This window comes from Bipolaris victoriae, assembly GCF_000527765.1.
Source record: "Bipolaris victoriae FI3 unplaced genomic scaffold scaffold_63, whole genome shotgun sequence".
Classification (NCBI taxonomy): Eukaryota; Fungi; Ascomycota; class Dothideomycetes; order Pleosporales; family Pleosporaceae; genus Bipolaris; species Bipolaris victoriae.
In genome coordinates this window covers 70,340-86,052 of record NW_014575329.1, presented here as the reverse complement: position 1 = coordinate 86,052, position 15,713 = coordinate 70,340, and the positions used below count along the sequence as shown (strand labels likewise).

General features: G+C 52.9%; 7 protein-coding genes across 7 annotated transcripts; 5 read left to right on the top strand and 2 right to left on the bottom strand.

The window, feature by feature from the left end:
* Window positions 1–174: 174 nt before the first annotated feature.
* COCVIDRAFT_17504 (hypothetical protein) lies at window positions 175–1,388 on the bottom strand (the record flags this gene model as incomplete). The annotated part of the gene is made up of 2 exons (XM_014699325.1): window positions 175–1,236; window positions 1,296–1,388. 2 exons carry the CDS (start codon window positions 1,386–1,388, stop codon window positions 175–177), a joined length of 1,155 nt encoding a protein of 384 aa, XP_014554811.1.
* Window positions 1,389–2,433: 1,045 nt separating this feature from the next.
* On the top strand, window positions 2,434–4,190 carry COCVIDRAFT_28146 (hypothetical protein; the record flags this gene model as incomplete). Its single annotated transcript, XM_014699360.1, has 5 exons — window positions 2,434–2,808; window positions 2,917–3,018; window positions 3,090–3,737; window positions 3,795–3,936; window positions 3,994–4,190. The coding sequence occupies 5 exons, from the start codon at window positions 2,434–2,436 to the stop codon at window positions 4,188–4,190; spliced, it is 1,464 nt and encodes a 487-aa protein (XP_014554846.1).
* A 1,309-nt stretch (window positions 4,191–5,499) lies between these two features.
* COCVIDRAFT_103908 (hypothetical protein) lies at window positions 5,500–6,549 on the top strand (the record flags this gene model as incomplete). Its single annotated transcript, XM_014699359.1, has 1 exon — window positions 5,500–6,549. One exon carries the CDS (start codon window positions 5,500–5,502, stop codon window positions 6,547–6,549), a length of 1,050 nt encoding a protein of 349 aa, XP_014554845.1.
* A 2,114-nt stretch (window positions 6,550–8,663) lies between these two features.
* COCVIDRAFT_17501 (hypothetical protein) lies at window positions 8,664–9,593 on the bottom strand (the record flags this gene model as incomplete). The annotated part of the gene is made up of 5 exons (XM_014699324.1): window positions 8,664–8,728; window positions 8,783–9,043; window positions 9,115–9,244; window positions 9,414–9,426; window positions 9,577–9,593. 5 exons carry the CDS (start codon window positions 9,591–9,593, stop codon window positions 8,664–8,666), a joined length of 486 nt encoding a protein of 161 aa, XP_014554810.1.
* A 278-nt stretch (window positions 9,594–9,871) lies between these two features.
* COCVIDRAFT_103882 (hypothetical protein) lies at window positions 9,872–10,063 on the top strand (the record flags this gene model as incomplete). Its single annotated transcript, XM_014699358.1, has 1 exon — window positions 9,872–10,063. The coding sequence occupies one exon, from the start codon at window positions 9,872–9,874 to the stop codon at window positions 10,061–10,063; it is 192 nt and encodes a 63-aa protein (XP_014554844.1).
* A 1,639-nt stretch (window positions 10,064–11,702) lies between these two features.
* Window positions 11,703–11,930, top strand: COCVIDRAFT_103848 (hypothetical protein; the record flags this gene model as incomplete). The annotated part of the gene is made up of 1 exon (XM_014699357.1): window positions 11,703–11,930. One exon carries the CDS (start codon window positions 11,703–11,705, stop codon window positions 11,928–11,930), a length of 228 nt encoding a protein of 75 aa, XP_014554843.1.
* A 732-nt stretch (window positions 11,931–12,662) lies between these two features.
* On the top strand, window positions 12,663–15,433 carry COCVIDRAFT_17499 (hypothetical protein; the record flags this gene model as incomplete). The annotated part of the gene is made up of 3 exons (XM_014699323.1): window positions 12,663–12,686; window positions 12,736–13,224; window positions 13,277–15,433. The coding sequence occupies 3 exons, from the start codon at window positions 12,663–12,665 to the stop codon at window positions 15,431–15,433; spliced, it is 2,670 nt and encodes an 889-aa protein (XP_014554809.1).
* Window positions 15,434–15,713: the final 280 nt, after the last annotated feature.

Sequence of the window (15,713 nt, the reverse complement as noted above, 5' to 3'; positions counted from 1 at the left end):
CGAATCGAGATGGCCTCTCCACGTATACCTGGGGTATCAAAAAGAAAAAAGAAAAAAAACCTCCCTTCCCCAATCGTAGTATTTGTTTCCAGTATCCCGAACTCCATGATTAATACATCGCTGCGATTCCGAAAAGAGGAAGAAAAAAGAAAAAAGACGTATTATGCAGATTAGTTATTCGAAATTGAAAAAGGCATCGTCAAAGGAAGATTGCTCGGGGTTGGCGTAGTCGTCCATGTTGAACAGGTCCTCGAGATCGTCTGCAGCCATGGTGCCCATCATGTCGTCATTGTTGTTGTTATTGGTCGTCGCTTCTTCCACCTTGTTCTCTTGGGGCGGCGGTGGCTGTGCGGCAGGCTTGGACTCGTCTGCCTTTGGCGCAGGCTCTGGCTCTGGTGCAGGCTTGGCAGTTGCATTTGCATTGCTGTCAGCGTTTGCGTTCGTGTTTGTATTCGTATTTGAATCCAGTCCTGGCAAGTCCGGCATGGTAAAGTCCATGTCCATGGTGGATGTTTGATTGTTGTTGTTGTTGTCATTGTCGCTGTGCTTGGCAAAGTCTTCGAGACCGGGTAGGAGAGAGGATCCGTCGTTGCCGCTGTCGAGGCCAAAGTCAATGTCACCCGTGGTATCCATCATGTCGTGGTCGTGATTTTGGTCGGAGGTGTCCATGGCATCGCCGAACATGGCATCGAAATCAAAGTCGGACTCGTTGGGGTTGTTGGCTGGGGGTGTGCCATCGAAGAGCGGGTCTTTGGACGGCTGGGCATTTGTGTCTGTCGAGTTTTGGGGTGGTGAGGGTGCCTTCTTATTTTGGCTGTCATGGTCGCTATTGCCGCCTTCCTTCTTCGCGGCTGCCATGTCCGTCTCCATTGACGCCACTGGCGCAGACGTGTCTAGTGCTGCTGGCGGCTCGAGCTGTACGGGCGTAGCGACCTTTTCTTCCTTGACCGGCGCGTCGTTGGTGGGTGGGGGTTGATTCCTGGCCTCTGCAGCAAGCCTCGCCTTGTCCACCTCTTGCTGTTTCGCGGCGGCCTCCTTCTTCTTGCGGTCCTGCTTCAGCAATGCCATGTCGCGCCGAAGCACCATTTGCGCTAGGCGCACTTCGTTCTCGAGTTCGTCGAGGGCATCGTGGAAGCGCTCGGTGGCATGGGGCACGACGCGCTGCAGTTGCTGCTTCATGCGCCCGGAGCCGCCGCCGGTCTGGGTTTCTTTGAGGAAGCGGCCAGAGTGAAGGAACTGCGAGGGAATGTGAGCAGGGGTACGCGTCAAGGGCACATGGCTGGGCGGCGGCGTACAATGAGATTGAGCATGCTCTGCAGCGTGTCGATGTGCTGGTGCTGTTGCTGCTGTTGTCCCGGCGCCGGGGGTGGTGGGTTTGCCGCGGCCATGATGGCTGGATGGTCGTTGTCGAGGTAGTGGTAGTGGTGGTGGTGATGGTGGTGATGGTGATGATGTTGAGAATGGCGAGGAAGTCTGGGTGGGCCGGCTGGCTGGGGATGTGGTTGGCTATGGTGCGGTAGTACAGTAGTAGTATGTAGAATGTATGGCTCGGCGGCGGATAGGTGCTTGGTCGGCTGGTCGGTGCTGGCCGCAGCGCCCTGACACACGTGCGGGCCTTCTGCAGGTGCTTCCGCAGGTGGGGGCCACGGGTTCCGGTACTAGAGAATTAGGTGCAAATATACGTGCTAATACTAAAATACACGGCCTTGGGAACATTCCTACGCCCGGCGCATACCAGGCCAGCCACTAGCACCAGCCCACCCGTTATTTACGGCCTTTTCCTCCGCCCAGCCTTGCCTGACAGCAGCTGCCAGCACGGCATCCAAAATGCCCCCAAAATGCTCCAATGCCTGACCCGTTCCCGCAAATCTGCATTCTTGCACACGCGCACACACGCACACACTCATACCCCGGCACCACGGCCGGCAGGTGGTAGGCTACAGTAGCTCTCCCGTTGCATTGGGCGCTTGTGCCCTCGCGACCCTAATTCTCGCGACCCTCGCTCACCTCCCAACTCCTCTTCCCTTTCCTCACCCCACAAGTGGAGACCATAGCTTGCCATCCGCGCTCGGCGTAGGGCTTTCGCATCTCCTATCTCCTCTTCCTCTTGTTTCCTCTTCCCTTTCCTAGTGCTTTCCGCGTCTCTGTTCGGGCTGCCTGTGCTTGTACTTGCGCTTTCCCTTTTCGACTTTCCTTGTCGCCTACCACTAACCCACTAACCCAACCCACCACCCTCCTCTTCGCCCCGCCACGACTCGCCCACCCGCCGCGTGGCCTTGTCTGTTCCTGTCCTGCTCTCTGCAATCCTCCTCTCGCGTCGCATCAGAGCTCGCCCGCCGGTTCTTTGCTTGAACCACCCGCCACCACCACTGCCTTTTGCTCATCCGCACCCCTCCTGTCCGTTTCTGCCTTGAGCGCATTTTCGCGACCGCCATGGCCGACCAGCAGAACCCTGGGGCACAGCTTCCCCCTCCGCCCTCCGCCAGCGGTGCGCCCGGCTACGACAACCAGCCTCAGGCCCAGCAGCACATGCCGCCCCCGCCGCTCGCCCCCGTCATCATCCCGCAGAACAACAACCCCATTCCCACGGCCATTAGCTCCCCCATGTCGGGCAACCCCATGTCCCCGACCAGCGGCCAGCCTGGCTACGTGCCCCGTCGCGCCGCGCCCGAGCCCAACAAGCGCGCCTTGTATGTGGGAGGACTCGACCCGCGGGTCACTGAGGACGTGCTTCGTCAAATCTTCGAGACCACTGGACATGTCCAGAGCGTCAAGATCATTCCTGACAAGACTGCAAGTTCTCCTTCTGTAAGATACATCTCCGAAACCGCTGCAATTCTCTTGACAGCTTTGTGGCGCGGGCCGGGCTTATCTTGCAACTGCTGCAACAATTCAAGTGCCGCTGACCGCTAACAGTTCAATTCCAAGGGTTTCAATTACGGCTTCGTTGAGTACGACGACCCCGGTGCGGCCGAGCGTGGCATGGCCACCCTCAATGGCCGGCGCATTCACAACAATGTAAGCATGGTCATTGGGGAAGCGGGCAAAGAGAAATTGCCATGTCGGCCTGTGTTTCTGACCAAAGACAGGAAATTCGTGTAAACTGGGCCTACCAATCTAACAACACAGCCAAGGAAGACACTTCTAACCACTTCCACATCTTCGTTGGTGACCTTTCCAACGAGGTCAACGACGAGGTCCTTCTGCAGGCCTTTTCCACCTTTGGTCCCGTTTCCGAGGCTCGCGTCATGTGGGACATGAAGACGGGCAGGTCTCGTGGCTACGGATTCGTCGCTTTCCGGGATCGTGCCGATGCTGAGCGTGCCCTCAACTCCATGGACGGCGAGTGGCTCGGTTCTCGAGCAATTCGCTGCAACTGGGCCAATCAGAAGGGTCAACCTTCCATTTCCCAGCAGCAGGCCATGGCCTCAATGGGCATGACACCAACCACTCCGTTTGGCCACCACCATTTCCCCACTCACGGTGTCCAGAGCTACGACATGGTTGTGGCTCAAACTCCGCAGTGGCAGACGACTTGCTATGTCGGAAATCTGACTCCTTACACCTCGCAGGCTGACCTAGTGCCACTCTTCCAGAATTTTGGTTATGTTACCGAGACGCGCTTCCAATCGGATCGTGGATTTGCCTTCATCAAGATGGACACGCATGAGAACGCTGCCATGGCCATCTGCCAGCTCAACGGCTACAACGTCAATGGCCGCCCCCTAAAGTGCAGCGTAGGTTGACTCGCGTCTCCCTTTTCCTTAACTGTTTGCTCACATTTGTAAATCTAGTGGGGCAAAGACCGTCCTCCGACTGGCCAGTTTGAGGGTTACTCGCCTGCGGGCGGCCCTAACTCAGCTTACCCCCAGACGCCGAGTGCGTACTTTCCGCAGTATGGTGGTGGGCCACAAGGTGGGCCCATGTCACCCTCAGGTGAGCGGCACCGGAGGAAGCTGCAGTATCGAAACAAGCAATCTAATGCGCGGGCAGGACCCAGCCCCGGCGGAGCACCTTTCGCGCAGCAGCAGCAACAAGCCTTTGGTAACCCTGGCATGCCGTTCCAGCAGCAAATGCAGCAGCCGGGCAGCGCTGGTGGCTACGGCCGCGGCGCCCCCCAGCAGCCACAGTGGGGCCAGTCTCCCCAAGCTGCCTTTAGCCAGAACGGCTTTGGGGGATACCAGGGCTAAAGACCCTCCTTGCTCAAACATTTTTTGTTCAGCGCCGCGCCACCTATTCTTTCGACACGCCCAGTTGTTGTTTACGAGGGCGCTTTTGTTTGGATAGCTCCGATTTTCAGGTCACATTTCATCAGCTATCTGGTCTCATGTTCTTAGGCAAGTCGTCATTTTAGTCCCGTTGTCCAAAAAGGTGTGAGGGTTGTTGTCTGCCGGCATGGTCGGCTACCCTACGGTATATTTCTTGTGGGATATGATCTACGGTCGTTTGTGTGGTTCAAAATGAATCTCCTTTCTCATGTTAGCATTTCCTTTGATGCGAGCTTCGGCTTATTTCACATTTGCCTCTTCACTACCCACGATGATGTTTGAATCTTGTTATGGTTACCAAAAGCGAATTCCTCTTCTCTTTGCGGCGCACTCTTTAGTCATGACGGCTCCCTCTAACTGTTTTCGGTGGTCGGTGGGTTTTTGATGATTGTTGTTATATCATGTTCTTCTTCTTCGGTTTAGACTGCATTGTCTCTTCAAAACGGCATACGCGGGGCGCGCCGAGTATCAATGTGGGAGAATGATGTGCGAAGTCATTTTCAAAAGATCCCTGGCGGAATGGAGAACTTGGAAACGTGAGGGCTGCATTCCAGCTACTTGTATGAATACCAATATCAATCGACAGTGTCGAAAACGAACAGCTCTTTCCTGCGGTGAAAGCAACGCTGACTACCAATCATTCGATCCAGGTGTGCATCGTTTTACAAGACCCAGGCCAAAAAGTTGAGACTGAGACTATCATAAATCTTCCCTGCCACGACTCCGTCGTATGTTGGCCAAGCACCTCTTAGTGCAACTACTTACGTATGTCGCGAGTATTGGTAGGATGGGCACGTGATCACGATACTAGCGCACTTCTATCCGAAAGTCGCGTCAAATGGTCGCGTTTTGTGGGCCGGCTGCACTAAGGCTACAGGAACAATCCCACCCCACCGTGCCGTGAAAGGCATGCTCACCCTCGACACCAATACCAAACCATTCTTCTTTTCTTTTGTCTGCGCCATATTTACTTTGCTGCATGCTTTCTTCCCTTGTTAGGAGAGGTGCGTCGCTTAAACCGTCCAAGCCAAAAGATTCGCCGCTCTTCTTCCTTGTACAGCCCGCGCGGGCGCACTTGCCCCATACCCGCCCGTACCTGACGCACCCTCCTCGCGCGCGCCCTTCGACCTCACCACCATTCCAGGCAGACAGTCTTCCGAGTAGCCTGTCCAGCTTTGCCCCCCACATTCACAGCGGCAGTCTCTTCAATCGCCTACACACAAAAAGGACCATGTTCAAACAAGCCGTACAGGCACACGATGCCATCGCGTCGTCCTCGCCGTCAAATGATGCATGTAAACAAGCCTCACTCGGCAATGCCTTCAACCGAACCGGGCCAACACAAACATCATCCGCGCGCACCCTAGGATATGGAGCGAAGCAGAATAATATTGTGGGGCAACAACGAGTATCGGGTCCCACAACACAAGGTACTAAGAGGACTTCAAGTGGCCTGTCCAAGTCACTGAGTTCACATGGTGGCGAATTTGAGTACCCTTCACTCAGCATTGGAGGCATGGACAAAGAGAACGAACTTCCTGCCGCTTTCCACGCACCTAGCACTGGCTCTGGAATCCTTGAGACTGCCTTGTTTGACGAAGACGATTTCGACAGCGACGTGGATCTCGACGTAGAGGACCCCGCGACTAAAGGCACCGTCACATACCCTACATTACCCAGTGCACCCTCGACCATCTCAGGAGACTCCGGATACAATTCAAGGGCACAAACTGCAGACACCAAATCGGAGGTAGACAGTAGCCAGCCAATACCATGGTCATCTTCCCCAATAGAACATTTCAAAACACCCAAGAAATCCGAACCGTTGAGGGTAAAGCGAAGAACGCTACCGTGGGAACAGTCTCAAAAGGCTCAGCCCTTGCAAGAGGAGGACGAGGAGGAGGACGAAGTCGAACCTCCAAAGAAGAAGCAATCAGTCGAACCCGAAAAGACAGTATCGACACCAGCACCGAAGGATTCAAATTCAAAGTATTATTGGAACACAACTCCCAGTGGGTTGAAGCAACAGCAGAAAGCATTCAGAGAAAATATGAAAGCACAAGCAAAGCCGACTCAAGGGACTGATGGTGGCGTCAAGGAGGTTATCAAGACGAAGAAGAAGAATACCGTGGCCCGCATATTTCTCAGTGAGGAGCAGCAAAATGTGCTCAAGCTCGTAGTAGACTACAAAAAGAGTGTCTTCTTCACTGGTTCTGCTGGTATGTGCAAAATATACGTTCCTTGTATCGACTCATTCACTGACCGCACCAGGTACTGGTAAATCCGTCCTACTTCGTGAGATCATCACAGGCTTGCGGAAGAAATATGCCCGCGAGCCTGATCGAGTCGCTGTTACAGCATCAACGGGTCTGGCAGCATGCAACATTGGCGGTGTTACTCTCCACAGTTTTGCGGGGATTGGACTTGGTAAAGAGCCAGTTGAAGATCTCGTCAAGAAGATTCGACGGAACGCGAAAGCCAAGCAACGATGGATGCGTACCAAAGTTCTCATCATGGATGAAGTTTCCATGGTGGATGGCGATCTGTTTGACAAGCTCGAGTCGATTGCACGGACAATTCGCAACAACGGCAGGCCGTTCGGTGGCATTCAACTTGTCATTACAGGCGATTTCTTTCAATTGCCTCCAGTACCGGAGTTCGGCAAGCAAGCCAAGTTTGCATTTGACGCAGGCACATGGACTACAAGCATTGAGCACACGATTGGTTTGACTCATGTCTTCCGTCAAAAGGACCCAGTATTTGCGGGCATGCTCAATGAAATGCGAGAGGGTCGACTGACACCAGAGTCGATATCTCGTTTCAAGCAGCTAGAACGTCCACTACCAACAGAAGATCAAAGCGTTGAAGCAACTGAACTTTTTCCTACACGCCAGGAAGTTGATCGCGCCAACACTACACGCATGCATCAATTGCATGGAAATACGTTCACATTCGAGGCTCGAGATGGCGGCACTATTACCAACAAGGAACAAAGAGATAGGCTTCTCCAGAGCTGCATGGTTCCAGAGCAAATACATCTGAAGAAGGGCGCACAAGTTATGTTGGTTAAAAACATGGACGAAACGCTAGTCAACGGATCACTAGGCAAGATAACAGGATTCATGACAGAGCAAATGTTCAACGTCTATAAAGAAGATGAGGAAGGTTTTCTTGAAAATGGGCCTTCAGACGCTGCCTTGAAGACGGAGATGGCCAAAAGCTCACTTGGGCTCAACACCAACCAAGTGTACCCCGTTGTACGGTTTGCCATTGCAGATGGCACAACGCGCGATTTGTTATGCAAGCGCGAAGATTGGAAGATCGAATTGCCCAACGGCGAAGTCCAAGCATCACGATCGCAAATCCCACTCATCCTCGCGTGGGCTCTATCCATCCACAAAGCCCAAGGCCAAACCCTCGAGCGCGTCCGTGTTGATCTTGGCCGCGTCTTCGAAAAGGGCCAGGCCTATGTCGCGCTTTCTCGTGCAACAAGTATGGCCGGTCTACAGATCCTTCGCTTCGACCCGAGAAAGGTGATTGCTCACGAAAAGGTGCGGTCATTCTACAGCAGTCTTAGTAGCGCCGAGCATGTCGAGGGCAAGGCAAAGAGCAAGACTATACTTGGAAAGATGCAAGCGGCCAAGTCAAAGAGAGCTGGCAATGACGACTGAAACGGCAAAGTACACGCTTGTTTGCATTAGTGGTGTTGTTGGTTGGTTGGGTTTATCACGGCGGCGTTTTTATCAAGCAGGACGAGGAAGCTTGCTCAGGTTGTGTACAAGGTCGGAAGCGCTAGACGATATAGGTATGTAAATGTTTCTACGATGCACACACGCACAATACATCATTACGCATCTTCACTCTTACTGGTTTGTCCTCTCGTCTCATATCTAGCGATATACTATCCAACGGATCATGTCAGTGTACAAACATCTCCAAGTAAAACAAGGAATTGCAGTCTACGCAATATACCTTAATTCTAGGTTGCCTTGATTACATTTGCATCATTGTGATCAACATTCATGTTGGGACTCTTCAAGTACACATGTTGCAACTCACGTTACAAAACCAGGACAGCAACAAGACAGATACATTTTGTTTACAAGCGCAGAATGAAATTGATGAGACCCTAGAATACACGCCGTCAAATGGATTGCCAAATGCACGCCAGCCCGTGCCATTATTTACCCCCCTCTCGCTCCCTTGTCGTAGAAGCAGTCTTTGTCCGTTCTTCCAAAGAGATACATATAGCACACTTACAACATGCCGCACATGTCAGTTGTGCGCGCTATGCACACAGAACATATCGTCGCACTCGATGAATCAATGCCAATACTTGTCTCTTGCAGATAAATGTTGTCGTATCGCGTCTGCAATCGTAGGCTATGTGATCGTCTAGCACTCATCGGCACCACCAGCCTTGGAGTTCATGAGCAGGGCAACGATGAGTCCGTAAAGACCTAAGCGCGCATTAGTAACGGACTTCATACAGAATCTGATGGAACGTAACGTACCCAAGACTTCAGCGAAAATAAGAATCAGGATCATTCCGACGAACAACCTGGGCTGCTGGGCAGTTCCTCGTACACCAGCGTCACCGACAATACCGATGGCGAAACCAGCCGCCATACCCGACAGACCGACGGAAAGACCAGCGCCGAGTTGAATGAAGTTGGTGAACAGCGAAGAGTGCTGGCTCAAGCCGTTGGAGATAAGCACGGACACGACGAGACCGTAGATACCAATGATACCAGCCATGACGACGGGAATAATATCTAAAATACCTGTTAGCTGCATTCATGCAATATGAAAGTTCGCGATCAGGTTCGCATAGCGCGTAACGTACTCTTGACGATCAGGTCAGGGCGGAGGACACCCATGGCGGAAACACCAACACCGGCTTTGGCAGTTCCGTAGGCGGCGCCGAAGCAGGCGAAGACGATAGCTGACGTGCAGCCCATCGCGCCGAAGAAGGGCTATTGATCATTAGCCCAAGTCCTGCAATATCGCACGATAGTCGTCGCATCGTTTTACGACGATGGAAGCAACGTTGTCGCATCGCTTTGCGGCGATGGAAGCAGTGTCGTCGCGGTTCTGGTCGCGTCCGTCGGGAGGCGGAGCGGAGGTTGGTACTCGAGTACTTACAGCATAGGCAGGGCTATAGAAGCTTTGTTAGCTTAAGTTCTTCATATTCATCATAACAGAAGCTTCTCCGCTACGCTGATGATAATAGCAGGTCCAGCTTATGCCTAAGAGGCAAGCTAGAAGCTGCCTGCATCATAGACAAGGGAGCTCCGCAAGGACTCACCAGAGTTCGGTCGACATAGTTGCGGTGATTTATGTAATCGACGAGTCGTCTGGAATGGTTTGGAGATCTTTCTTGAGATGAACGCGTGCAGTGGATGTGGCGACGGGGGCGTATGTGATGTCGAGGAGTGGTGACGACGGTTGGCGAAGAGCTGTACATCTGGGACACCCGCTTGACGCTATGCTCATCCTGGCACTAGCGCCACACGTGAGACTCGCCAATGCATTCGCCCCATCGCAAAGGCTGCCTCGACTCTTTAACACCTCACCAAGAATCTCTTGCAGCACCCGCAAACATGTCGTGGCGCAACCAAGGAATTACCGGTTCTAACAACATCCCTCTAGGAACTCGCCGTCGGTTCGGCGGTGGCGACGATGATGGCGGTTACAATCCCTCAGCACCCGCAGAGGGCCTGTCCGAGCTGAAGCGCGGTCGCAGCCCAGAACGCAGTAAGTCAATTCCCACACGTACCTACGATGCCCTCTAACATGCTCATTCTAGGTTCCGATGCTCCGCGACAGCGCAAGAAGCGAAACCGATGGGGCGACGCGAGCGAGAACAAGGCTGCCGGCCTGATGGGGCTGCCTACAGCCATCTATTCCGCCATGACTACTGAGCAGCTTGACGCGTATACTTTGCATCTGCGAATCGAGGAAATCACCCAGAAGCTGAAGATCAATGATGTTGTTCCAGCCGATGGTGACAGGTACGTGTCCGATTGTTTTCTTCCCTCCATGCGCTCCTTGGCTGACTGGCTCAGATCTCCCTCGCCCCCACCGCAGTACGACAACTTCGGTCGCCGTGTCAACACCCGCGAGTTTCGCTACCGCAAGCGCCTTGAAGATGAGCGCCACAAGCTCGTCGAGAAGGCGATGAAGACACTTCCTAACTACCATCCACCTGCCGATTACAGGCGCCCTACTAAGACACAGGAGAAAGTCTATGTTCCGGTCAATGATTACCCGGAGATTAACTTCAGTACGAAACTAACCCCTCTAACTCCCCTTTTCTCATCTTGCTCTTCCCCAGCCTTTGTCTTGACCAGCCTGCTCAGACTGCTGGATGTTTATGCACATCTAGTGGCACCTGCAGTATAGCTATGTCACTAACCCTAACCCTTTTGCTCATACATTATTTTTTTGATCATAAACTAACCGCAGCTTTTTGCACTAACAGTTGGTCTACTCATTGGCCCTCGTGGAAACACGCTCAAAAAGATGGAGACAGAATCCCAGGCAAAGATTGCAATCCGTGGCAAGGGCTCCGTGAAGGAGGGTAAAGGACGCTCCGATGCAGCTCACACCAGCAACCAGGAAGAGGATCTGCACTGCTTGATCATGGCCGACACCGAGGAGAAGGTTAACAAGGCGAAGAAGCTCATCCACAATGTCATCGAGACTGTAAGTTTTCCTGAATCCTATACCCTACAATAATACTAATACATCCAGGCTGCTTCCATCCCTGAAGGCCAGAACGAACTCAAGCGCAACCAACTCCGCGAACTTGCCGCCCTCAACGGTACCCTTCGTGACGACGAGAACCAAGCCTGTCAAAACTGCGGAGAGATTGGTCATCGCAAGTACGACTGTCCACAGAAGCAGAACTTCACTGCCAGCATCATCTGCCGCGTCTGTGGTCAAGCTGGTCACATGGCTCGCGATTGTCCCGAGCGCAAGGTTGGACAGCCTTGGCGCAACGACAACCGCTTCGGGGACCGTGGTCAGCCTGCAAGAATTGGCGGTGCTCCCGAGAACGAGCTCGATGCTTTCATGGCCGAAATGGGTGGTGGTGGTGGACAACCTCGTGGCGCAATCGAGTACAACAACAACAATGGTGCCAGTGGTGGTGACAATTATGGAGGAGAACGCCCTCTCAAGCCTTGGGAGCGCGGTCCTACTGGCGGCTCTGCACCTTGGGCGCGCAACGACGATGATCGTGGCCGTGGCGATGGTCACTCTTCTGCCCCACCGCCTTGGGCTGGTGGAGGTGGTCGTGGTGGTCAGTCATATGATCAGGGCTATGGTGCCAGTGGCGGCGCAGCTCCCTGGGCCGCTGGTGCCTCAGCTGCCGGTGCTGGTGGTGCTGGCTATGGTTATGGTGGTTATGGCTATGACCAGAGTGCTGGAATGGGTGCTCCTGGTGCCTACGCCGGTGCTCCAGGCTACGGTGCTGCCCCACCTCCCTCTGGCCCTCCCCCTGGTCTTGGCCCTCTCTTCCAAAGCTACGGGTCTGCTGGAAGCCCTCCCCCGCCTCCGCCACCATCTGGCTCCGCGCCCCCTCCGCCTCCTCCGGGTGATGTCCCTCCTCCTCCTCCGCCTAGCGATGTCCCGCCCCCACCGCCACCTCCGGCTTAGACGAGTGAGCGTAGCAACAGCCGTAGCATAGGTTTTGGATCGGCATCTAGCCGGTTTTTGTATCTGTACTCACAGGTTTTAGTATTCTGATGGTCATTGCAATGTTGCTTCGTAGGCAGTCTGATGTGCGGTCTTTTTGGGGTTTAATATATATAATACAGTCTGTGGCTAACATATGACCTCATATAGTGACATAGGTAAGCTCAGTGGCGAAGCCGTGTGTGCCGGGACATTTCTACGTAGGTTATACAACGTAGTCTCATTTGTGCTCTGCCTGATCAGGAAGCGACCATGGGTCTATCTTAGTATAGCAGCAACTACGAGTTTTGTTTAATGTATGATGGAGCCAACGTGATTTCTACGCATGTGTATTAGGTTCGGTGTAATTAAGCTCATGTGCGTGTCATTAGGCTACAAGCGGAAAACAAGCGTGTTCGTGTGAGCATCTGTGCAGTAGTCTGATGACGTTGAAAGCCAAGAAGATACTAGTAGTGGGCAGTGGGACGGGCACATGGCGACAGGCTCATGTCGGCCATGCACTCTCAGCTGTCATTGCAGCCCTGGCGGTTTGACACTTCTGTTTGCGCCTGTGTTCCCTCCTCGATGCCTGCGTTACATGACCCCTCATTTTGGTAGCGATCGCACCCCCCGCAACTCACCTCACCAACACCATCTTGGTCAAACACCCGAGTCACGTCTCCCGCCGGCCGCCGCGCGCGCAGCATCGTGGCCATGGAGCGGATACGCATCAGCAAGGTATGTGCCTCAGTCTGTCTAGACTTGCACAACCTAATCAGTACTGCAGGTGGAAGGTGTATACCTTCTCCGCAGAGGTACACGCTTTGATGGCACGCTACATCTCATGCCCCATCACCTTGTCTTCAGCTACCTTCCTAGCCCTCCCGCAGATGCCCCTCCAAACTCGAAGCCTCCGCGGCAAAAAGAAGTCTGGATAACGTATCCAATGATAAACTACTGCGTCCTCAAGCCGTGTCCCCCAGTCCTTCGCCAGGAGTCCTCGATCCGCATCCGATGCCGTGACTTCACATTCTTTGCCTTCTTCTTCCCCGACGAAAAGAAGGCACGCGATGTATACGAGAGCATACGTGCCTTGTCGTGCAAGATCGGAAGGCTGGATAAGCTCTTGGCTTTCAGCTACCAGCCGAAGCCTCCAGAAGACAAACAGGACGGCTGGAGCATTTATGATGCACGCCGCGAGTGGAGGCGTCTGGGGATTAGCTCAAAAGATATGGAGAAGGGCTGGCGCATATCAGAAGTCAATATTGAATACAAGGTACTTGTCATGCGACAACCGTGGCTGGGAAATTTCTTGACGAATGGCACAGTATTCCGCGACATATCCCGCCCTGATCGTTGTTCCTACCGCTGTGTCTGATAGTGTTCTCCGATACGCTGGCGAGTACCGCTCACGGCAACGCATTCCTGCCCTCGTCTATCGTCACCCTATTAACAACTGCTCCATAACGCGTAGTTCACAACCCACACCTGGGCTCCGCGGAAACCGAAATGCCCAAGACGAGCGACTTGTGGCGGCTATCTGGGCAACCAATCGGGGATGGAAGCCGACAACTACCCCTTCTGGTTCGGTGGAATTCACTCCAGATACAAGTGTTGTAAACCTAAGTGAATCTAGTGCTAGTAGTTCCTTTGTTGGTGCAGGAGATGGGTCAGAAAACACAGGGAAACCCACTGTCGACGATTTGACCGCTTCGTCAGAATCCGATGCCGATCTACCCAGAGTATATGGAGCCCAACAGCGAAACCTGATTGTCGATGCCAGACCGACAGTGAATGCATACGCGATGCAGGCTGTTGGACTAGGCTCAGAGAAGATGGACCACTACCCTGGTGCGGAGAAGGCCTATCTTGGAATTGACAATATCCACGTTATGCGCAAGTCTTTGGATATGGTGGTGGAAGCTCTGAAGGAATCGGATCTAGTCCCGTTTCCCCCAAACAGGCAGCTGCTAGCCAAGAGTAACTGGATCAAGCACATAGCCAACATCTTGGATGGTACCGCATTAATTGCTCGTACAGTAGGAATCATGCATTCACACGTCCTGATTCACTGCTCAGACGGATGGGATCGTACAAGCCAGCTGAGTGCACTCAGTCAGATACTGCTAGATCCATACTACAGGACACTTGAAGGTTTCATCGTTCTCGTGGAAAAGGACTGGTTATCTTTTGGACACATGTTTCGGCATCGGTCGGGATTTTTGAGCCATGAGAAATGGTTCACCATCGAAAACGAGAAAATCGAACGAAAGTACGATGGTCCAGGGGCTGCTAATGCGTTTGAGAATGCCCTTCGGGGTGCGCGAGGTCTCTTCAACCGCCATAATGAGTCCAACGAATCGCTCAATCAACTCCCGGAAACTAACCTTCCGGACACTGTTCCAGACATCCCCGATGCCCCTCCGTTAAAAACTGTACCGACGGGCGCGGCAGAAGAGCATCGAGTCACCAAGGTCAACGAGCTATCGCCTGTCTTCCACCAATTCCTCGACTGCGTTTACCAACTACACTATCAGCACCCCACACGATTCGAGTTCAATGAGCGCTTCCTGAGACGCTTGCTGTATCATTTGTATTCATGCCAGTACGGCACCTTTCTTTTCGATAACGAGAAAGAGCGTGTCGAGACGAGGGCCAAAGAGCGAACAAGAAGCGTATGGGATTATTTCCTGTGTCGGAAACAAGAGTTCATGAATCCCAAGTATGATCCGGAAATAGACGACGCAGTTCGTGGTAAGGAAAGAATGATCTTTCCCCGAAAAGGTGAAGCAAGGTGGTGGGCTGAGTGTTTTGGCCGCACTGATGAGGAGATGAACGTCTTTGGTCCCCAGGCACCTCCCAGCCTAACGCCACAAACGAGCAATGCAAGTCACGACAGAAGCGGCACTAGCACACCAATTATCCATGAACCTATTGTCACTGGTACTGAGACGGTGGAATCAGCGACGGGTGCTGGCGCGGCGGTCCATCCTCCACGTACAAATGCTGTCGGTGACCGCTCTCCCAGGACTTCTAGCACACCTAAACCGCTTGATGCTGCCGCTGCACTCGGACAGGACCTGAGACAAGGAGTAATAGCGAGCTTCGAGAGGTTGGGCATCACTGGAAATTCAAATGCCAGTAAGGGAGCAAGTCCGTCTGAAGAAAGATCGAGCGAAGAGCTTGCACAAGAAGCAGTCAAGCCAAGTTCAAAGTTGAGTGTAGACCTGGGAGCAGTAGAGAAGGCGGAAGAAGTTACAAAGGAGTCTGACGTTGGACTTTCTGAGCAACCCACAGAGGAGAGTACAAAGAATGGTACAGGAGAAATAGCAGAGAACCTTGCAGAACAAAAGCCAGCTGAAGACCCAAGTCTTGGCCTAGGTCTGGGGGCCAACATTATCGAAAAGCAAGCCGAGAATCGGAGTCGGAGCCGCAAGCCAAGTCACAATCCAGAGGCTAAGGAGGTGGAGATTGAGATGCAATAACGTGAATGAAGGGTGGCTGGTCGATGAAGGAGCTTATCATGATGAATGCATAAATGATACCCAGTGGTTAGTTATTGCAAGGATCTTAGAATGTGAATTCATATCACACTGTAAATGTTAGACACAGCTCGAGCAAATATAGTGGGCGGTAAATAAGTGTTATACAGTGTGTTCAATCATGAGAAAAATTAGTCCGTAAACTTGTTGATTTTGGTAGAGTCCATGCTGACTTTCGCTCAGCATTTCATTCTCGGTCTATGTACAGATATACCCAGCAATA